At 31.7% G+C, this 24981-nt stretch overlaps 1 protein-coding gene across 1 annotated transcript in view; it reads right to left on the reverse strand.

Moving 5' to 3' along the window:
- Positions 1–23722, reverse strand: part of LOC101887370 (homeotic protein Sex combs reduced) — a 68948-nt gene extending 45226 nt beyond the window's left edge. The window contains exons 1-2 of the mRNA XM_059126828.1: positions 22342–23722; positions 3208–4173 (exon numbers count right to left, since the gene is read on the reverse strand). Coding sequence (XP_058982811.1) covers positions 3208–4075 — 868 coding nt within the window. The 5' untranslated portion in view covers positions 4076–4173; positions 22342–23722. The remainder of the gene's footprint in view (positions 1–3207; positions 4174–22341) is intronic.
- Positions 23723–24981: the final 1259 nt, after the last annotated feature.

The raw sequence follows: 24981 nt of genomic DNA on the forward strand, positions 1-24981 counted from the left end.
AAAAAAAATTTTCTGTCAGTGTATATTTAGCATTTTACAAGTTATCTTGTAATTATTTCCATAATTAAGAAAAAAAATGAAACTGTAATTTTTGGTATTGGACATCCTTTTCACATGAACAACCTAGAAAGGTACTAAAGTAGCAAATTTATTGTGCAGGAATATATATTTATTTTTTTACATAACAGTTTCATAACTGTTATACACATATTAAAGCCGTTATATTTTAATGTGATATGTGTGTCAGAAATAAATTTTAAACAAATTCTTTAAGGTATTTAAATGTTGTATAACAGTTTCGAAAGTGTTATACAAACTAAAATCTGTTACAATGTCATTCATTTGGACAATTAGATTATATGTATAACACTTTTGAAATCTCTGAATCCTAATTGATCAACTTATATTCAAGAATTTTCCACTTTTTTCTCTAATTTCTAACATGTGATTAAACTTCTGATATCCACTTTTCGAAATTACATTTAACTAATGATTTTCCATGGAAATATAAAACAATTTCCTCAATCAGTTTATATTTAGAAGAAACCCCCTAATCTCTGACATAGAATTAAAGACAATCGAAGCAGCTCAATTCTCTGCCGACATCTAATCATACAACATGCATACAATGCATTTCAGTTTCGCCAGCTTGTTTTGAGAAATTTCTATAATCTCAGCAACTTGGAATAAACGAACGATGCAAAGTTACAGCCGCTATTACTACTAGCCTCTAACATGGTTTAATTTTGCTGTCACATTCCATCACTTTCTGCTTCAAATAGCACCTGGTTGGCTGACAGACTAGCTATTAGGTTAAACAAAAACAACACCAACAAACTGTCTATCTCCATGCTAAAGTTACTATTAGTTGTTGCCACTGCTCTGGGCTGTGTACATTTTTTTTGCTGTTGTCGTTGCTGCTGTTGTAAAAATGCAACAAAATGTTCATAAATTCTTTCAAATGGGGAGGTTTTTGATGAATATGTAACGTTTTGCACGTAAATTTGCAGTTAATTTTTGTGTGTGCATGTTTGTGCCGATTTTTTGTTTTTTGTTGTTGTTAATGTCTAGCTAGTTTCTCTAATAATTATTTTCCCATTAGCCACAGTTGTTAGATCTACACTTCAGGTGTTTTTCATTTGTGGTCGCATATCAACTGAATGCGTTTTACCTCCAACATTTGAGTGAATGCATTCAATTGTGATTGTGAATATTTTTTTTATTGGATCTATAAATTTGCGATTGTTAATCACGTAAATAATTACCAAACAAAATTGTTTACAAACGAATTAAAACCTGGAAAGGTTGTCAATGATTTATGACAATTTTAAATTTCATTCTATGGTTTTCTTGAACTTTGTCAATTAAATGTTTTATTCAAGTTTTCCATTTCATTTATAATATTATTTCCTCTTTTTCAATAATAATAAAAGAAAAAATAATTCGTGTGATTGTCTGTCAATAGGTCATGTCTTCTCACCTTTGTCAGTTGGATGTTTTTCTTTCATTTCCTTAGCTTCATAACCTACGTCTTCGTCTTGGCTCTGAGGGCAGACAATTGGAGGTATATTTTCATGATTTCCTTGCCAGTTTTCCAGTGAACTTAGAAAACCACAAAAACAATCGTCTATGACACCCAAGAAAAATTGTTAGTCATTATTTATAAGAGTTGTGCGTTCAAATTCATGCAGGTTTCCCCCAATTTTTTCCAACTGCTTCATTATTTATATTAAATAAAAAATCTACTATATTTTTGGAATCACTTCAGCTTGAATGAAATCAAGGGGAGAGGTGTCAGTGAAAGTATGTTTGGTTTGGAACAAATCCATAGGCTATGGCGATGGTGTGTACTCTTGTGTTTTCGTCATCGCCAGACTTTTTGGTGGGAGTTGAAATAGTTTTGGTGTTGTTTTTTTCTGTTTGTTTTGTTTGCATTATTATTGTGGGGGTTTTTCGCGTAGTGTTCATTTTCTCGCAGCACGCGGTCTCATTTAAGGAAACAAGCAAACTCAATGAACAGAAATACGTTTTGGAAATTTTTGGTCTGTGTTTTTGTTTTGTTATGTTATGTGCTTGTAGCATCGAATTTTATGTTTATTTGTTTTGACAAGTTGATGCGTTGAAATAAGCAGTCATTTAAATCATAAGTTTTCTTCTTAAATGTTAAAGAAGTAGATTTATTTACACTATGTTAAGATTTCCTATGATCGATTGTATGATAAATTGTTTCGAAATGAAATTCATTTAAAATCAGCATGGAAATTTCCCAAGAATAAATTGAGAGTAAAAGTAAATAAATACTGTATAACAGTTATCTTTACACATTAAATTTTTATTTAAAATAATTAGAATGAAATAAAAATTATTTTCAAGTAAAATAAATAATGTGAAAAATTTATGTATATAGAAATGAGCAACCCACGTATGAATTTGCAAAAAAAAAAAAAAAAAAAAAAATACCAAGTATCGGGGGGTAAGGTTATAAAGATGCTCTGGTTAAATGTAGAACTGTGTATATATTTTTCTAGCAGAAAAAATCCGCTGAACAATGTGCCTAAAATTATTAAAATGTGGAATGTAGGGAGGTACCATTATGTTTGAACTATATAGGCCATTTTAAATACCAACAATTCTATGAAACTAAAATAAATCTAACTATTACCAAAGAAATCTTGTTATAACGAGTAGTTAAAAATGGAATGACTAACTTAATATAGCCTCCAAACTAGGGTGGAGGATAAAAAAATAATAATTTTCGTGATTGAAATTTTTCATCTAATCACCTTTCGCCAAAAGTACGCATCAACAATTTTATTACTAATTCAAATTTTAAAAAAAAGATTCTTAAATTTTTTAATATGATTTTCGACGTTTATAAATATACATATGTGGTTATAACCATCTAGTCATACTTTTAATTTTGGATATAGTGGACTAAACTTGGAGGGCGATTTCCCAAATTCCCAGTCATTTTCCTATGGTTTCCAGGACAAATTATTCCGTGAAAATAATATTTACTGAGTACATGAATTTCATGTTAACAAACGTAGCCTGAAGCTCCCTTTACACGTAATAGCCCATTTTTTTAATAGAATATTTCAGTGCAAGCCCATGTTTAAATTATTTTCAATTTTATATTTCATTGACAAATATTTTCTTTTTAATAAAAAATTAATAAACAAAAAATCACATTCTTCTTGTACTTACTTTGACCCAGATGTACTCTCTTCATCCAGGGATATATTTGTGGAGGATTCTTCTTATTGCCACTATTTTGACTACTGCCCGCCTCATTGCCGCTATCACTCTCCGAGTCCGATTCACCTTCACCGGGACTGTGCATGGGTACGTTGACATTATTGCTATGATTGTTGTTTAGATTGACACCCAAAACACCCTTATTCAGAGATCTGGCAACGCTCTCCACAACCGATGATGGCGATAATTTGGGTGAGATATCTCTTGTCGATAGATCCTGGGGACTGGCCAATGATTGATTGTTATTTGTATTGCTGGAACTATTATTATTGCCGGTGGGTGTTTGAGGATCATTGGCATATTTACAGCTAATGTTGCCAGATTGTTGTTGCGGGTGTTGTTGTTGTCCTAATTGTTGCTGCTGCTGTTGTTGCTGTTGATTGACAGCCGACGCGTGGGCATTATGTTGCTGTTGCTGCTGCTGTTGTTGTTGCTGATGTTGCATCAGTAAACGTTGAGGTTGTAATTGTGTATAATCAACCATTTCGGGAGGTGTTGCCTGAGAACCAGCTCCACCACCACCGCCCGCACCTAAACTATAAGCTGCCTGATTGGCATAATGGGCCTGAGGTGTATTGGGATATAGATTTGGTGCATATGCAGCTGCGGCAGGAAAATAGTCATTACCCGGTGTGGCAGCACCAGAATTGGCGCTACCCGCACTACCGGCACCGGGTCCACCATTGCTGTTAGGTGTATTTGCACTGCCGCTAGGATTACCGGGATGGCCCTGTTGTGAGTTCATTTGTTGAGGGTAGCATGAGGCCAGCGAGTTGACAAACTGATACGAAGACATGGCAAAGCAATCGGGATCCATGATGGACGGTATTTTGTTGAAAATGTTGGCGGCTAGCAATTAGCCGTATTAAGGGAAGGAACCAAGTAAATAAGGAACCAGAAAGGTGATATGAAGATCTGTAAGAAAAAAAAGGATTTATGAATTTGTGAATCAAATTAAATTTTAGAAATTTTTATGTCATAACGACAATAGGAAATGTATTTATTGCATTGCTCCAAAACTGCAAGGAAATAAAAGTACCAAATTTGTATGATATCAAAAAAAAAAAAAAAATAAATAAATAAATAAATAAATAAATTGCAAAACTAGTAAAATCTTTCAGGTTATGGAACAATGATTATACGCTCTGTAATTCTTTATTTCTTCCCAAATATTTGTATTATAATATTTAAATATTTTGATTCGACACTCTGCATTTAATCAAATGCCCTCAAAATAAAATAAAAAAAAACTTTTGATAACCTGTGGCAACATTATTTTTTTAAAATTTTTATTTACACAATAATTTTCAAGAGCAAAAACCGATTTTTGATCAAACTGTTTATGAAAAGCAAAGAAAATGGTTATGTGCCACATAACGAAAATAAAACTTCATGTGTTTGGTAACCCAAAATCAGTTGCAAAAACTAGCCCTTAAGGGTTTTATATTGAACTGATAATATATCCGGTAAGTTCAACCTTCTTTCTATAATTCCAATGGCAATGAGGCTAAATTGCAAATTTCCTTTGGAACAATTGACTGGCTGGCTGGCTCACTTGGCTGTGCTGTGTTGTGCTGTGCTGTTAAAGTGGCAACATTTTTTTTGCCCTCATCACCACTAGCGGCTGGAATGAATGGCTGCTTGTTTAGTAGTTACGCTGGTATTGCAATGAAGTACTGAAGTACAAAGAATGCAAAAAACCGGTAAAGGACATAATTATCTTGACTTACGAAAAAAACGAATGTATGTATATCACATGCAACACTGTAAGAGTATAAATGTATGTATCTCCCGAAATAAGTGGGTAGTGCTGAAAAATAAAATGCCTCACGTTGAAGTTTAAGCATGCTCAAACTTAAAGATGGAGATTATTGTGGTTTCAAAAGAAATGGGTATACAAATATGAGCTTCATTGTTAGGAGGTGAATATATAAATGAAACAATTAACTTCGAGTTAAATCTGTTAGCAATTTTGTTTTCTCAGTACATTTTATATTTCACTAATAAATTTGAGAGAATTAAAAAAACTCAGCGTTTATTTAATCGCATTTACTCTAGTATAAAGCTTTTGTAAACTATTATAAAATGTAACATTAAGCCAAATATTGATAGAACTGAAAGCCAATGACTTCTGAGTAGTTGTTGCAATTTTATAAAAGTTTACAAACTGTTATACAACTGTTATACCTGTGCAATTGTTAAATAAAAATGACTTTGGGATTTGTTAAATTTGGTTTATTGGTATAACAGTTTACAGTGTTATAAACTGCTGCACGAATTGCATATTGAGGTAGAAGAGGTTTTTTAATATAACATTTTTTTAGAGATATATGGAGAGCTGAGATTCTTAATTTTAGGATATCGGAAATATATTTAATGCTAAGGCAATTCAATTTTATAAAGCTTTATTTCGTAAAATCTGTTTTATGCCCTTATATAGTTCATCTCGTGCTCACAAACATATGCATGTGCCACATACATAATACCTTGTAGATATTTGGACGTGGAACAATACATAAAACAACAAAAGCTTAAAATAACAGCAACATGAAAACTTATTAACTTGCAGCAACAACAAAATGTTACGACCAACAAAAACTAAAACAAAACTTAAGATTTTTAGCCAGAACAAAAAAAAAAATGAAAATAACAACACTGAACATAATGTAAGAGTTCAAGTCAACCATGCAGCACACAATAACATTGACCACAAAAACCCAAGCACGTGAAACCCATAATTTCGAACCAGTGGGCAATTTAACCCTTTAGCATATTTTTTGTTCAGAAAGAGAAAAAAACAAAATAAAAAAGAAGGGCCTCCAAAATGAGAGGTAAGATAGAATATAATACCAGTTGTTTGAATGCCTCCCAAAACAGAATTTAAATATGAAAATATTTTTGTTGCAATCTTGGTTGGAAATTTTAAAACAACACCATTCTTATGAATTTACATACATATTACAATAATTCTTGTAACAAATTTGCAATAAATTCCAGTTTTTTTGCGGGCGATTGAAGAAATCTTTCTGATCTCGTCTTAAACACAGCTATGGAAAAACATTGATTTTTTCCTTATTCTTGCTTTTGTCTGGCTCTTAACGAAGCGGGAGATGGCGAATTTTTTATGAACATAGTTTGCTTTTGGTTGCCCACTTTTTTCTCGATATTGGAACACAATTGGTTTTTAGCAACAAACAGAAAAAAAATCAATATAACCGCTAAAATAACATACAACAACAAGCCGCCTAACTAACTTGTGGCAGACAGCGAAGCAAGAAAGCTTTGGAAAATGGAACGTTGTTATGGCTGCTACTTTGGATAGTGTTCTTGTTCTTGGCATTTGTTGCCGTTGTTATTATTGTTGCTGTTCAGTTATTGTCTTGCATGAGGAGGTACAAGGTTTTTGACCTGCTAGCATTTCCAATCTACACTACAATTACGTAACCTGTATGGGTATTTTGTCGAAACCACCTCATCGGCCGGACTAACGAAGGAAATTTCGTTGGTAATTTTTAAGGTCATAATCACAAACGCATTTGCAATCTTCTGCAGTGGTTAAGTCTACAATTTAAAGTTTGTTAAAATTAAATGGAATTAAGGATTTTAATTTTGTTAGTTAACCACAAACTAAGTAGATTATTATTATACAGAACTGGGTAATCACGTACAATTGTTTTTCGTCTTCAATTTAAGTCAAGATATATATTAAATTTTGATAGGCAATCATGTTAAGGGTAAAACAACAATGATTGAGATAATACATTTATTTGATTGACTAAACGAAAACATAACATTTATGTTATGTTTTTAAGTCATTTAAGGTCAATTGAAATGATGTTTTTGTATAGTATAACAGTTTTATGAGATTACAAAATCATCCGAAGATTTTAAACAGTGCGTCTTAAAGTTGTTATATAATTTTATACAGTTTGAAAGATATATATAACAGTTTGATAAATATATAATTCCTAAAACCTATTTTTACTATCACATATAGTATTTTTCTCACATTTATAGAAATTTAAAACTGTTATACACATTAATATTGTTAAATTTTATAAAAATCTCAATGTGTATATGGTTTGATTCCAGAATAAATTGTGTTTTTACATTTTGATAAATCAAACAATTTGTCAAATTTGATTGCGGCTAAAAGTTTTAAATCACAAATTTTGAAAATATTCTGGATATACATACATATTTTAATTCACTTGCCATGACTGCTGACATTTTTGGTGAACCAAAAACAAAAGTATTCAAAAAACAATAAATATTTTTCGACAGACCAAAGAAACGAAACAACAATTGACTCAACACATAAATTATATCCGCGACGATTGTCTACTTCAAATACAAAAAATGCAAAAAGTCCAATGTCGAAAGAAACGATGGCAGAGCAGTGGGTTCTTTGAAACAAAAACCAAAAAAATGTTCAGCATTCAGTGTGTGTGTTAAATATTTTGGTTAATTTGTTGTTGTCTCCTCTAAATGCCAAAATGACATGCAGTTCAATTGGTGTTAATTAAATCCATGAATATTTAAAAAAGAAGAATATACCCAGCAGTGAAAACAAAAACAAACCCCTTTAAGTTAAAATAGCAAAATTCACACAAACGCACACACATTTAAAAAAGAACATAACAAGTAGAAATTCATTTTTGGCGCTTTTCGTATTCACAAAAACAAAAAAAAATCATTGAAGTATTTCATTAGAGAAACCAACTGGCTACGACGCAACGTAGGGCACAGAGAACAAGCATCGTCAAATAGCAATGATCAACATTTGTGTGATGTTATTTGGCTCAGTTGATGATGATATGTTTGTGTGTGATCATGTCTTTCAAAAATTTGTTGCTGTCTGGCTGAGTGAGTGCTCTAAGAGGCCGGCAGTGTTGCCGTCGTTGCTGCAGCGGCTACGGCTGTCGCTGGTGTCTATGTCACCAATGACGCTGACGATGATTGTCTTTTTAGGAAAGGCCATAAATTATAACAATTCTTTGTCTACTTTCAAATGTGACACATACTCATAGAAGACCACAAGACTAAACGCAAATAAAAAAGTCGGCCAAAGGCAAATAAAATGGTACAATAAAACTTTAATCTCAAGAGAAGCAAAAGTTATGGGAAATTTTTTGGTGTTTTGGCGAATTTGGAAAGGTTATGTTTTGATTGATTTGCAAATCGCCAAATGCGAATTCTCAGAAAGTGTGTGAGGGGAAGGAAGTGGGGAATGCCTGAGAAAAAATAAATATAGAGAGAAAGATTTCCTTTAAATTATTTTTAACGCCAAGTGCTGTGACAAGCATCAAAAGTTGCAATTTTCAAAAGAATTTGAACTTTTAAAATCCTATTGCGGTGTTGCAAATTGTAGTTAGTATTTGAAAAATTGTCCACCTTTTATTAGAGTTTTTAATGCAAAAAATTTGTTACTCCTGTAAATCTCTAACGAAAATTACTGTCAAAGCAACAATGAGCAATAAAACAGCTGAGAAAGTCAAAAACAAATTTAAATTTTTAAGGGAAAAATCAGTTATTTGGTAATAAAATACAATATTGAATGGATGTGTAATCGAAAAAAAAGGATTAAAATATTTTTAATTATTGCCTTAAATTTTACAATAGTTTCCCATTTTGTGCTATCGAACAATATTTTGTAGTAGTTTGTTAAAATTAAATATTAAATTTGTCATTCTGTTTGTAACACCTTTAAATATTTGTCGTGGTCACTTTATGTGGTATATATGAATTCATGATCATTATAAAATGTTAAAATCATTATACAGCCCGCATTACTTGGCGTATAGCTTTAAAATTTGGCACTACACAACTTGTATTGTGTCTAGAATGGTTGGTATTGAAAATGATATATAGCCGTCCACATGTTATAGTACCCACAAAACGGTATCTCCCCAAAACGGTATCTCCCACGGATTTGTCTAAAAAGAAGAATTTGTTGTTCGTGATGGATTCTGGCTCTGGTGGCGAAACATTGTATATATGTCTGCTTTTTCGTATGGCCTCCATATAACGGTACCTCCCGATATTCGGCATTTTGTTCATAATGGGTTCTAGGACTGATGGAAGAACTATGTATATGTTGGTCCACGTTTTTCTATGGCACACATATTACGGTAGCTCCGGACATTCTCTGTTTGACGATTGAAGCTACATTTTCTAACGTATTTGTAGTTCATAAAGGGCTCTACAACCCGGGTCAAAACATAGTCCATATTGATCCACTGTTTCCATATAACGGCACCCACTGACTTTCGGTATTTTTATAATCCTAGTCACATTTACCCACGGAATTGTTTCAAAATTGGTATTTAAGACTCGCAATAGGTTCCCGTTTTGGTATGGTCCTCAAATAACAGCTCGACTCATTTTATTGTTTGTTTTTAAGAAAATGATTTTGAACAATTCTGAGAGAATTTTTACGCAACTGTTTTACCTATAGACATGTAAAATAAAAGGTCCATATAATGACAGTATGGCCATTACATCAATCGAAATATGACAAGTTTGAGACATAGACCATACAACCACAATATTCTCCATTATGATTTCATATTTTATGCCAGTAGTTAGATAGATAATATATTTCATATTTTCAAAGAATCCTCCCCTAATGCTACCGAACATTTGTTGGTATTTTTAAAATATGAGAAACATTTCAACTGTATTAAGGGGATGATCTTAATGTTTTAAAATTATGACAGACTTATTATCTACCTATGGCGCAAAATATGAAATTGAAATGGAGACATTCCTTGTTTAAAAATGGATAAAAGTCACGTTTTCTAGCAATGGTGAATAGTAGGAATAAGAAGATCAGTTCAATAGCATGAACTCAGCAATACAACACTTTAAGAAGTTGAGAAGAACACATATTTAATTTTGAAATTGTGTGTAGTTTAATTTAAAATATACTTTTGTGTTATTCCAGAACGTGCTATTTAATTATAAGTTTGAAAAGGTATACAAGCACACACTTCATTTTTCACATATCGGAATTTTTGTTCAGCACAACTTTCTTTTATTTTGGGTTTACTGTTTTAGGTTTACTGTTGCAAAATAGTTAGGCTTAATCCCATTATTGTTGTTTTTATAAAAACAACTTTTATTTACTAGTGGAGATTTACATGATATTATTTTTGCAGAAAAGAATTTTTATTTTACGTAAAAAATTACCTTTATTTTATGTTTTAATTCAATTTAATTAAATATATAATAGTAATTTATGCCACTCTAATTTTAAAAACGAACAAACGCTCCCTATGACTACTGTAAACAAACTAACTAGTTTTTGGTACACTGTTATGCAGTTTTGTTTCTTTGTTTTGTTAGTCAATATGTTAGAGGGGGTATTTGCTTAAAACTATTTAAAAAACCTTATGTTGACTTGTGTTTGCATCATATCTTCTTTGATATTCCTTAATAATTAAACCGCAAAACGAATCATGTATTGAATTGGTCTATCTTCAAAGGGTGGTAACTAAGGTCAGGTACTTGCTACCTACCTACTTCAGTTTGAATTGATTTCTCATTGTCTGTGTATTAGTGTGAGAGTGTGTTATTTTCGGTATAAGATGTTTATGGGAATTTAATTATATGGCAGGGTACCTTTCATCGAAGGATTTCTTCTGTTTCCCAAAATCTATTGTTAAGAAAAAGTCAATTGAGTTAAGTGTCATCTTAGTACCAATATGATCATAAATCACAAAAATTGACATTTGAAATGGGTTAGATTAAAATAGCAATTCTTTCTAATTTCCATTCTTTATTTAAAATTAATAAAAATAAAAAAGACATGTTTAGTTGCTAATGTTAGAGAAAATTAACGAATATATATTTCCCTTTCTTTTTTTTCTTTCTCTATCTCATCCATTTATTGCAATTTCTCCATTATGAATTCATATTTTCGTTTACTCTAGGTACTCACTAGGCCTGTCATATTTTTTTGTGTTCCATCATGATCCTCCCTTATCTACACCATCAACATCATTCATATTTACGCAAACACACACAAGTTCCACCATAGTAAATACTCATAAATCATAATTTTTCCAATATGTTTGAGCCTTGTCAACATGGGCGTTAACCATCCTTTTATGTGTGGCTGTAACGCACAGTTTGTTATTTTTATGCTTTGTTGACTATAATGAAATATATGTTTATGTAAGTGTAAAGGAGGAATCACAGAAAATTCTTAAAAATCACAGAAATATCTTAATATGCAATCTATAAACAATTACATTCTTAAAAAAAGAATTATGGAATTTTATTAAATCATTAGTAAGAAGCAGAAGTCAATTCAATCATATTGAGCAGACGTTAAAATTAAAGTTTCGAAAGTAGGGAAATTTTAAAAAGAGAAATATCGCCCACGTCGTTTTAGGCGACAACAAATCTTTTACAAAAAAAAAAAAAAAAAAACTGGAATTGAATTGAGATATTAATTTTATTAAAATCGCAACATTTTACTGTCCACACCATATCAAGCAATAGCTAAAAAACTGTGTATGTATTTGCGCACGAGCAAATGCCTCATATTGAATCATTGGTTGAGCAAGCATCAAATCCATTGCAGGCCATCCAACCACAATGTAAGGCATTCTTTTGTTGCTCTGCGCTTGAGTTGTATGAGCTAAAGCCCATTAAAAAGCAATAAACATTTTGTAATCACCTCATAAAAATAATGGCCATAAATATCATATTTATATTTGTGGTTTTGTTCCCAATATGTCATCATTGCCATATTTGTTTTGTTGTTGCTTTTTTTGTTAGTGCAATTGTTTCCGTTTTTCAAAGAGTTTAAACAAAAATGGCTCTCATAATTTGTGCGTAGTTAAGAAATGAGGGGTGTGATGCAAAACAGTGTTGCTAACTGAACTTAAAATGTGTTAATTTTTTCCATTGCTCCATTTTCCATTTTGTTGTTGTTATATTTTTGTGTGCAATTGTCTCCATATTCTTCACAGAGCTTAACTAAAAATGGTTCTCATAATTTGTGCGTAGTTAACAGATGGGATTCAATCTTTCATGCGACGAAAACTAGCGATGTAAACGTAAATGTAAAAGGTATTACTATTTTTCCTTTTTTTTTTTAATACTTTAACTTCCAACAAATGTTAATACATAATTGAATTGGGTGTTTAATACACAATATTACGTTTACATTGGAGCCATTTGCAATGATAACTGACCTATTATGGTGTATTTTGTGTATGTTTTACATATTTTGCGTCATATTAATCATTGTAGAATACTTTACGATGCTATAGGATGGAAGGTAAAAATTTCCTTTGCCAGCTAACATTTATTTGAGAAATAATATAACTAGCAACAAATTAAGATAATTCCATTACTGGTAAAAACAAAATACGTTCATGTATACTTTCTGACAAAGTGCTATAATAATATCACAAATAAAACATCCAACAGCCATCTTTTTGATTATAGGTAGTAGTCTATGAGTGTACCAGAGAAAAGTAAAAAAAACTTTCGTCTTAATGACTAAATATGCAAGCTTTGATCTGCCATTACGAACAATCGAACCAAGCCTTTAAGGCTTTAAAATGATCAATCCTGCTCATATACCGAGCTGGATCCTTTTTGGGACACCAATATTAGTGGTTCTATATTCGAAAACTTATCAAAATTTTAATTAGTTAAAATGATTTCTAACTCTTTCCCTGTAATTATACTCATTGATACTGTTTCAGGAATTGGTTTCTTTTCCTGCAAGAATTGTCCAGAAATATCTCTTTCTCATCTTTAAGAAGACAACATCCCTATAAAAACTTGGAAGCAATCAGCTGTTGTGTCAAAACTAAAAAAATGTCCGCCACAAAGAAAATATAAAGAGGAGAAATTTTTGGTTTATCATTAAAAAAAAAAAAAAACAAAAGAGAAGAATTTTTTCATATTACAAAAACAAAAAAAAAATATTGTTGGCACCAATATAAATTTCGGGAGGGAAGAAAAAAGTTGCAAACAGTTGTGAAATTAAAAGGAATTAAGAAATTATAAAAAATACTCTCTTGAATTGAACATTTTTCCGACTTCCTCTGACATTTTTCAATAATTAATACCATACATCCGATAACCAGTAGTGAGATTCTCAAACTCACTAAAATGCTTATAGTTAAGCGCTTAAAATAAAGCTTGCGTCAAATCCAACCGATGGCAACCGTGCTGTTAACTTTAATTTCAATTCATCATTCTGCGTTTTAATTTTACCAATATATGTCGGTAACTCAAAAAATATGTTAAATAATCCAACTACAGTTCAGACGAATATTGGGAAAACTAACGTTTTTCTAAAGCGTTGAAGTTTACATCACTGTTTTAATGGCAGTGAGCATACTAATTACGACGGCCTTGCTGCTTTATCTCTTTCCCACAATGCGTATGACATTTATGATTGTTGCTGCTGTTGTGGCATTTTACTATTTGTCCTTTGTCCTTTTTATTGTTGGCAGCCTATACATATCGCACACAAACACACTTTCAATTATAGATATGAATGTAATTGTGTTCATATTTCATGGTTGCCCTTTTGTGTACTATCTAGTCGGGGTTCTGTGTACTGCTCAAGTGGGCTTGTTATGTAATAATTATGAAAATGATAATTGCTAGTTATTGTTTTTTGTGTTGCGGTTTTTTTGTGTGTTCTTCTTTGTGTGTCATATTATCTCGTGTTTTTTCTTTCGAGGTCAACTTAGCTACTCATGCTGTTCGCTGGTTACCGTAAAGGAGAGTGTGTCTCGAGTGATTGTTGGGCGGCGGAGAGAGAGAAGTAGGAAGAAGCATTTACTTATATTCCATACATTGATGATTTATGACATTTATCTTTATGGTTTAGTTGTTTATTGTTGGTTATGTTTGTTTGTTTATTCGTTTGTGGATTTGTTGGGTTAGGTTATGAAGAAGAATATTTATGTTGTTGTTTTAAAAAATAAGAAAACATCGTTGTAAATACCCACCCATCAATGAATGAAAAAAGGAATTTGTTGCATTGTGTTTTTGGGAGTGTTAATTATAGTTTTGTATTATTTGATTGTTGGGGTTTGCTACTGTCGGGGCTTTTGGGAGATGTTTTGGTGTTGATCGTTTATTGATTTTTAAATATAAGTTTCATAGTTTTTGTTATAGGAAGAAAGTCCAATTTTGCATTATAAAGTCCTCAAATATTATTTAAGGACCAAGATTTAAAGTTTTGACACCTCCTCAGAGTTTACTGAAAAGCTGCAATTGATCTATGCAAAAATATGTACTCCATTCCTCGTAGGTGATAACCAGATGGGCTTTCAATAAACATAACTGAGATTGAAATCGTTGTACGAAAATAAAAAAAGTACACATGGCTGATTGATAAATCCATTTTAGTTATCCAAAGGTGAGATGATCCATTTTATACCTTATTGAGGTTTTTCCAAATGCTAATAACCCCTTCGAAAAATTCAACCAAAAAGGGAACTTATAATAATGGTTCTAATATTAAACAGAGCCTTATTTTTGGAAATGCGTTTGAATCGTCAATGCCTAGCTTTGCAAATATTGTCAAGGAAGTTAAAACGATAGTTGGGATAGTCGTAAAAATTACATCTACAAGACATTACAACAAAAAGAGAAAGTTGAAATGAATTCTTATCAAAATCCGTTGATCTAATTAACCCACAAAGCATTGAGAAACCTTTGTCGCTAAAAAGGGATATCTCACAATTGTCTATGAATTTCCAACGCTGGTCTGCATATGTAGGAATTTTGTTGGTTTTAGGAAACAACTTCCCAGTGTTTTTATCAAGGCAATTAACACCCCAGGAATTTCAATTTAAAGAGCCTGACTAACTGACTTAGTTCAAACTATTGAACCTCTTCTAAGTTAAAGGGCACACAAAATATGCCGCTTTTCTTTTGAGATCGGTCGGTCGGCCATTCAATTGCAACTGCTGCTGCTGTTGTTTTCTCTGGTATTTGTTGTACCTACATTATGCAATAGTTTTGACAATCAGACACTCTACGCAGCAACAACAACAACAGGAGTCACACAAAACTAGGGAAGATGTTTATTTAACACATGTGTTTTCTTTTTTCCCTTGCTGAGAACATTTTATAGTGAAAGTGAAACTGCATTCACTTTCGATTTCAAAAACACAGAAGACACACAGACAGACATACGGCGACAGCGGGTCCCTATAGTAGCGATAAATGCAAGTCCAACCTACATCAAGTGCCTTATTATTATTGTTGTTGTTGTAGGGCTAATCCCTTTCGTTTTGGCGAAGAAATTGAAAAACCCCCGTAGTTAGTTGCTGTTTCACAAGGGACCGGTTTGACGTAATATGTTGGTCTAATGTTTTGAGTTTACTCATAAACGGCTTAAAACAATGTGGAGAAGGCATAAATACACATGTTGGACACACAGGCGGACTAAACATTTAAGTCCTTCTGTGTGTCTTATGGCAATGGAAATTAGAATTTCATTCAAATTTAGTTAGAGTAACTAAAAAAAGTTTCCAACTGGCCACCATTAGGCTGCCATAAAAACAAACACAATTGAAATAGCTACCTAGAGTGGTATTAGAAAAACACGCCATGCTGTTTGCCATGGTAATTCAGACCCTACTGCTGTTATACTTTCAAAGTCATAGGTAAACAACAAAATTTGAAATATTTCTATTGGAAAATTCGAGTTTAAAACAATTTGGACTAAACAATGAACAATTCAGCCACTGTTTGCCACCTTTTGATATGTGGGCATACAAAACCAAAAACTTAATTAGGTTCTTGATGGCAAAAAAATGTTGAAAATATTTCTTTGGGGCTAAAGCCTTTGCAGCAGGGGGTTCGACCAGCCCTTGCATATACAAAATTTATATCAAACGTCATCTTGCCAGACATTGTAATGCTAAGTGTTTAACACGCCATAACTTTTTTTCATGCCAGCCATAGGTAGTTTCCTTTCTCTTGTTTTTCTTTCTTTGGTATTTCTTTATTTCATTCATTTGGGCCATATTGTTTTCAACCTCTAACTAACTAACCAATTTCATTTATAACATGTTGTTTCGCCAGTTACCCAGAATGTTGAATGTTGGTTACGACCCACAATCTAGGTGACTATTGATGATTCAAGTTTCATGTTTAGAATTTATTTTAATTAGAATCAAGTTATTCTTGTTTTGGTTTCTTTTATATATTTTTTTATTCCTTTGCTTTTATATTTTTTGTACGCGTTTCTGTTTTTGTGACAACCACAAGATGGGGTGTTATTGTTTGAGCATATATTTTTTCTCTTTCTCTACCCATTACTCTTAATTATTTCATTATTGGCCCTAAGGCCAGCACTATGTGTGTTAGGAATGTTAGTTTTCCTGACATTTTGGGTTGTATTCACTTTAATGAAGTGAAAATTCTTCTAGTTTGAGATAAGAGACACGCAATTTTTTTAATATGCGTAGGCATATTTGTATTGTAGTTGTTTGTTTTATTTCCTTTTATTTATTTCTCAACTGTGCGTTTTAGAGACAAATGAGGTGGAGCCTTGTTTATATATAATTTATAGGTTTTTAAATGTTTTATTATTTAATTTTCTGTTTGAATAGCTTTTTGGAAAACTGCTTCAATTCAAACACATGCAGGAAAAGTAGAATGTATTTATAAAATTACGTTATTTAGTCATTCCGTTGGTACCGCTCCCAAATAATTGCCTGATATTCCATTAAGCATATATGTTTATTCATCAGATCAGAATAAACCTCTAAGTCGGGTAAGCTATGTCCAACTGTTTGTGTGCTGGAAAAAAATTACAAACTTGAAATTTGTCAAAAAATTTGTGTATCTAGAAAGATGGGGATTGAACATTGGACTATTTAAATTCCATACTTCGTGTTTTCCTGGGTATAGTTACAATACAGATCATTTGGTAACTCCCAATGTAAAATGTTTTGAAAATTTTAAAGGGTATTTTTAAGTCCTAGGTGTAATAGAGCGATTCAAATTCTACCAGAATGTGAATACTCCGTGAAAGATTCCAATATGGCTCATTTTTAAATTTTTTCTATTTATGTTTCTAATGGCTATAAAAAAGGTCGTCTAAAAAGAGAAATGAAAATAAAATCTTAAAAATGTGATCCTCATATTAGCAAGCTAAAACTCAAGAAATTTTGGGAAATATTCAATGTTGGTCCACTGTTTGACATCCCATGTACCAATGTAAAGGGACGTGCCGATTTTTTGTTTGTTCTGTAGCCCCTAGCCTTATTCTCTGAATCTGAAGTGTCTGTTATTTAATATTTTGAAATCTTAATTGTTAGAATATTCCCTTATAAACAAGTGTCATAATATCTATTAAGACTATAAAACCTTAAAAACCCTTGCAAAACATACAATAAAAGTAAAGTCACATAACAACAATCCCTATTTTATTCTTTAAATTAGTTATAAAGCCGATTTACTGTTGTAAACCCCCTAGGTTCCAAAGCGGCGTATCATTCAGTACAATAGTTAAACTTATAATTGTCGAGAATTGATTCTTCCTAATGAAACCCCGACTATATAAGTATATAATCGAATATTAGAGACACCTAAATAATAATAAAATTGGTTTTACGTCGACCTTATGGTCCAAGAGTCCACATGGCATTGAAGTATTCAAGTATTCAAAATATGTCTCATAATTCAAAAAAATGTTTTCATATTTTTCATACATTTATATAATTCAGTTTACTGAAGGTAATACGGAAATGTTGGTTTGGCATCTTCCTCTCAAACGGTAATTATTTTTAAATAACAGACATAGAACCATATAAATTCAAAACTATTCAACGAAATCTTCTAAATTTGGCGAAAATAATTTCTTACAAAACTACTATATCGATAGACAGTGACATTAATGATACGGAATTATTGAGATTAGAAGCATGTTAATCATTTTTTAAGTAGAAAAGAAATTTGGGTAGTATTGATAAGTTAAAATTATCCAAAGGGCTTTAAATTCTCTATAACTTGTAAATTTTTGGATGTAAAATATTAAAACGTCATAATAGTATAGCCTTTCAGTTGAGGCCAGGAAATTGAAATTAAGAATTCCCCTTAGTATTTGGTTACTAATTTTTATATTTTATTTTTTGGCAAATTTGGAACAATTTCATAATTCTTTTTTTATACAGAATAAGTGTTAAGTACAGATGAGAATATTTCCAAGCTATGAAATCACCATTTTCCTAGCTTATTCTTATATTTACTATAATAATTTACTATAATAATATTCAACTTGTTAAATTCAAAATTTATTATTCATTTCTGACCATTTAAAAGGCATTAAGTCTATTTCCCATATAAGTTGTTCAACTAAAACATCCCTTTACAATTTTAATTTAATAATTTCCATCTTATCTAATTTTTTTGTAAAACAAAATTATTTATTTAGAATAAATATGAAGGTCAAAATATTCTAGTGGCTACAGAAAAAAAACAATTTAACAAAATTAAAAACTTATAAACACACATAGATATACATTCCTATGTAAATGTAAGGAAGATTGGAACCAATTTTCATGGCATGGCTACGAGACACCACAATCGCGTTTTCTTGTTTTTTTTTTACATTTGCAGTTGGTGTTGGTGTTATTTTGAAGCTTTGGCAAATTTTGTTGTTTTTGCTGTTTAAGCTATTGTGCTCATAGTAATTTATTTTTTACTCCAAAGAAAAAAAAGAGACAAAGTGTATACACACATTTGACAGTTAAATAAATGTAGGCCGGCACTTATTGTACCTACACCACAAGAGACAGACAGTCATACTGACTGACTGACTAGATGCCTGGCAAACTGAGTGATTTGTGCCTGTAAAGAGAACTAAGTTTACGCGTTTTTCCTTTGGCTTTTGTTTCACATGTTTTTCCTTATTGTTGTTATTGTTTTCATACTTGAATTTTGTTGTTGTATAAAATATGAATATATTAAAACGCCATCTTAAGAATATGAAGAGTCTCGTGGAACTCGTGCAATAATGTTTTTCATTTTTATTCTAGCTTGCGTGTTTTTATTTTTCCCTATTGAAATGGTTTTCTTTTTTTTTCGTTTGAGGTCTCCAAAACAAAATAAATGTTACTGCAATTTGCTACTGGGCTTTTCTAGCTTGTGAATATGTAAAGTTAAAATATTATATATTGAGAATAATATTTGTTACTTTTCATTATGTTTAGGAGGGGTCTCAGTTGTTGTTTGGTTGTTCCATTGGGGAACAAAAAAAAACATGGTAATAAATAAAATAAATGGTTTTCTTGCCTTTTTCATATGCCAAAAAATAAATATGAAAAAAATACAACGAATTCAAGCCAATCATAAAAAGGACTCTGTTATAAAAGAAAACAAAATCATAAATGTATTTAACAATTTGGTTGAAAGGTTCCATGACACAAGACATGATATATTGGTTGTTAAATAGTCAAACAATATGTGGTTTGGCAGGAAAGGCCAAGCAATTGTTAGCATTTAGTGGAGGGAGGGACCGTGACTTACTAATATTTAAGCTTTGGAAATGATTGTAATTTCCAGAGTGACAAAGGTGGGAGGGGAGGAAATTTTATAGACAACACTAAAGTTAAACGAATTTGGAGGACTAGATATGTGGAGATATTTTATTGGACATTTAAACCAGTATAAAATTTGGGTAATTTGTATTATCGGAAGAAATTGATGTGAATATTAACATCAAACCCTTAGGTAATAATTAAAGACAATATCCAACGACGTTTAAGGAACATAAAAATAATTAACAAGTAAAAAAAACATTAAGTTCGGAAAGGCCTCCACCATTGGGTAAAGGGAACATTTTATACAAAAGTATATGAATTCAAGCGTGTTCCGCTTTAAAGTACAAATACCAGTAAGACTGTTTGGATAACGCTATTAAACTTGTCAAAAAAACCATACAGTGGGTGAGGCCGTTGTATAGGGGCCATACCGAAACGGGAACCTGTAGAGACAATTATATACTTCAAGGGCCTTCTTAAATACTAAATTTGAAATAATTTCGTGGTTAAATGTGACTAGGATTATCAAAATACCTAGTAACGTTCGGTATCGTTATATATGCGCTTTAGGAAAACGTGGGCCTAAATTGTCAATGTTCTGCGCCAACACATTATGAACTACAAATACCAATTTTTAGACAAAAATCATCAAAATACCGAATATCCAGAGATGCCATTATGTGGGGGCTATACCAAACTATGTTCCGCCACAGGGGTTAGAACTCATTACGAACTACAGATACCAATTTTTGGACAAATCCGGGGAATAATATGGGAAAATCATCAAAATACCGAATATCGGAAGGTGCCGTCATATGGGGGCTATACCAAATGAACTACAAATACCAATTTTTAGACAAATCTTTAGCAAAATATGGCAAAAACCATCAAAATACCGAATATCCGCAGGTACCGTTATATGGAGGCTATATACCTATATCTCATTTTTAATACCAACCATCCTAGGCACAATGCAAATTGCTCTGCCAATTTTCTGTGATTTCAACAGACAAACAAAACGGACGGACATCGTTAAATTGACTTAGAATTTTATGCCGAATATGAATATATATACTTTATGGCGTCTACGACGATTATTTCTGTTACAAACGGAATGACAATGTTAATATACCTGCCTTTTGAAAGTGTAGGATATAAAAAATATTTGCCATTGATTTTAAGATTTTATAAATGCGCTAAATGTGTTTAACCCACGATGAATACTAATTTGCTATAATGCTGAAAGCCATAAAAAGAATATTGATTCGACTTGATATATAACATTAGGGTAACATTTAAAGTTAATTTACGATGGATCTTGAAATAATCTGATAAAGGCATTTTTGGTTTACGTTTTTTACAACTCGACTAAGGCTGTAATCCAACTTTTCATGGTTTCAATTAGTTGAATCTTTGCAATTTTTTTTTGAACGGTAACTGTTTTGGGGGTATCATTAGAACTTTTGAACTAAATGAACTGGTAAAAGAGTTCCAACCGAATTTAAATATGTATCATGTGGTTTTCTAAAAAATACCATAATATCGGTAAAATTGTATTAACATACATATTTTGCCTTCAAAAACTAATGAAATATTTTGAATATTTGAAATAATTGTGCTATAGCATTTTAAACTTCCCAGGCTAGGATATATTTTGATTTGAATATTTAATTGAAAAATTTAATTTTTAATTGAAATTAGATTAACTATCTGCAATAAAAATGCTAAATTTTTGGAAGTACTTTGTCGTTTATTAGTGACAATATATTACTATTATAAGAATATTCCAGATCCATTTTTTACTAAAAAAATTACTCTTAAAATTTTCATTTTCGAATTTTTAATTAGCGCATTGAAACTAATTTTTCAAATATTGAGTTATTTAGTAGAAATTTTCCATACTTTCAGATAATTTTTACACCCTGAGAGAAAATATTAAGAATGAAAAAGTAAATATTTTAGAATATGTGTAAAACTAATCGGAAATGGGGAACTAGGGAGGACCAACGTTGTCCAAACTATGTGTAGTTTGATATCAAGTTTAGGATTTTTTCTGAAAAATGCTATAGTGGATATTTTTTGAGAAAAAGAAATATGGTTATTTTCCATTTTTGACAACTGCTGAACTCCAAATTTTAACGCACCCGTTGGACGAAAAATTTACATTTATTGACATTTACTTTCACAGATAATATTATTGTACAAAAAAATTGAAATCTTGAAGCGATGTTACTGGAAAGGATACCGATCATTTAGTTAAGATAAATCTAATCAAATCCCGTTAAAAAAAAGGTTTCGTATTTTTAACGTGGTATTTCCCACTAATTGAATTTAATATTTATTGATAGGTTCGAAAGAATTTTTGTTGGAATCAGGAGAGGTATCGATTGATTTGTATTTCTTAAATATGGCTATGATGGGTGAAATGTATTAGAAATGATTCTTATGACTTTTTCCGCACTTTTTCCGTATATTAATTAATTTCTTAATTTTCTAATCTCAAATTTAATTTTTTCTCGTTTTTTTTTTTTCACAAACTTACCAATTCAAGATGATTCTCCGTAAATATCCAACTTTAACGATGATATTAAAATATATTGATGTTTCCTTTTTTTGTTTTTAATGTTTAATACTTTTTTTTTGTTCAAGGAATGTGTGGTTATTCGTGTTTCGCTTTGAAGTTTTTAATAATATTTTCTTTTTTGCACTAACAAATAAGTATGTTGTATTTCGTTTCAATTGCAGCAGACATTAATTTCATTTTTCTAAAACGAAAAATCACCACTCAAGTGCTATAATAAATTTTTAATTCCCGCATTGATGGTCCACAACATTGTTATAGAATTTCACAAAACCTGTCGCTAATATTACATTTGTCCATGTCTTTGACTTTCCATGGGTTTCCAGGCCATAAATCAATTAACACAATGGCAACGGGGGGAAACAAACAAAAACAATGATGACTCTTGCGACGGCAGGTTGTATTTTCACACAAATGTTTGTTACTTGTTCTCTTCCTTTCTCTCTTTCTTTCTAAAAATTGTATACGAATTTTGATATAAAACCGGTGGTTTTTCAATTCTCAACAAATGTCCGAAAAATACGAATTAAAAAAAGGCCATAAGACCGATGATCGACACAGATAAAATTGCCGACGTTATTTTGTTTGCTTCGTAGAACAGCGATCGATACGCACATGAACAGATGATGTTTGGTTTTGTTGAGACGTTTGGATTTTCCACTAGGCTGAGGTCTTAAAGTCTTGAATCGACTATCATCATAGAGTTGAAAATAGGTGAAAAAAGAGTTTATTGTGCCCTTTCGAGAAGCGAATACATATCGGTGTATGTGTGTGCAAGAGTTGAAAACTGCATTCAATGCCGGCAATTATTGCGTGTGTGTTTGTGCCGTTTAGAATAGAATTGGAATTTAAAATGTGTTGGTAGTGGTTGTGGTGGTGATTTTAAACGTTGTTTATTGTTGCTGTTGCAATTTAGTCTGTGCTCTGGTTTAAAGTCCACAGGAAAGTCATAAATTTTTGCCAATAATAACGACGATGACAAGTTTTACACTTTTGCTACAATTACTTTGTGTTGTTGGTGGTGCTCGTATGGTGTCTAGTGTTATTTATTATGTTTATTGTTTTTGCAATTTAGATTTTAATCTCACTGCCCTTTGTTGATCTGTCATAATGTCAATAGCACACAAAAGATAATGACTTTTGAAAATTTTATTGCAGTTTATCCCTTTAGGTTTACACTTGCTTTTCACTTAATCCTTGACTTTTAAGGGGTTTAATTTTCGTGTATTGGATTAACATTAGCTAAGGCGATCTTCCGGTGCAGAGATATCAGGGACACTTGACCCTTTGCTACCTGTCAGCCAGATAGAATAACTGTGGCCATGAGTTTTTCTTGCGTTGTATTTGTTTAATAAATCACTGAATTTATTATCACTTTGTTAATTGTATTTCTGTTTCTTTTTAGCTTAATTTGCAGTTGATGTTGTTCTATAATTTCCCTGTGTGTCTATAAATCATTATCATTATCAACAGCATGCCCTCAAAGATTTCATGGTAGATTTATGATCACTCATCAGCGAGAAAATTCATTTTAATCGCCATCAATAATGAACCACTAAAACACTTTGTTAACAATCCACCGCATTAGCATGATGATTATAATGTCTAGATACGAGCGAGCAGCAGATTACTCCCGTTGACTTTTCAAAATTTCCTCACAAAATAATTTATCACTTTTTTTGTGATAGGTATTAATCAAATTTGTTTGTTTAAAAAATGCCCATTCACTGTTTATTGGTAAGTAACAAAAATTTTTTTATTTCATAATATTTTTTCCATATAGGTTGGTAGGTATTTGTTTATATTTTTATTTATTATTAATTGTTGTTATGTTTTATTGCAATCGTGCGATAGAAGAAGAACACCAAGGAATAAAAAATAAAAATAATTTATTACTTTTTTGTAAATGTAAGGTGTTTGTTTGTTGTTGGTGGTTTTGTTGTGCTTTGTTTTACCCGCGTGGACGTGCTCAAAGCGCCAATGTTTCACTTTGACTATTTGGTTATAATTCAAATCAAAAATATCAGAGCATCAATAATAAAAAAATAAACACAACAACGGCTACAAGCAACAAAACCAACAACAATAACATACTATCCTACTCACACATATCGGGGCCCATTCTCAGTCAGGGAAATATACAACAACTACGCAAACGCTCATTTTTATTGTATCTCCCTATTAAACAGACATTAAGCTTCATTCCAATTTACATTTTTTAGTTCGAGCACTGGTAGCAATCCCCATAAAACGCCATGTAACAGAAAAGATAGGCAACAGTCATAAAAAAACACCAAGCAAAGGCAACAGCCCACTTAATGGGCCAATGGCAAACAAGCATACATCAATCTCTCTCATTTCTTTACACTCGCACCCAACTGAAGGGTGGCCATTTGTTTTATTCTTCTTCCGCTCTAATCGAACATGGGAGAAGGAATTTCCGCTGAGAGAAGCCGAAGTTCGAAAAACACGTTTCTTCCCTAATTCATGCATGCAACAAGAGGGCAAGATGTGCTCTCACAATGAAAACCATTGAGAGTTAGTGACTGGGAGAACATGTTTGTGAATTTCGAATTTATCTCAACACACGTACACTGTCGG

Source organism: Musca domestica, unplaced genomic scaffold (assembly GCF_030504385.1).
Source record: "Musca domestica strain aabys unplaced genomic scaffold, Musca_domestica.polishedcontigs.V.1.1 4, whole genome shotgun sequence".
Classification (NCBI taxonomy): Eukaryota; Metazoa; Arthropoda; class Insecta; order Diptera; family Muscidae; genus Musca; species Musca domestica.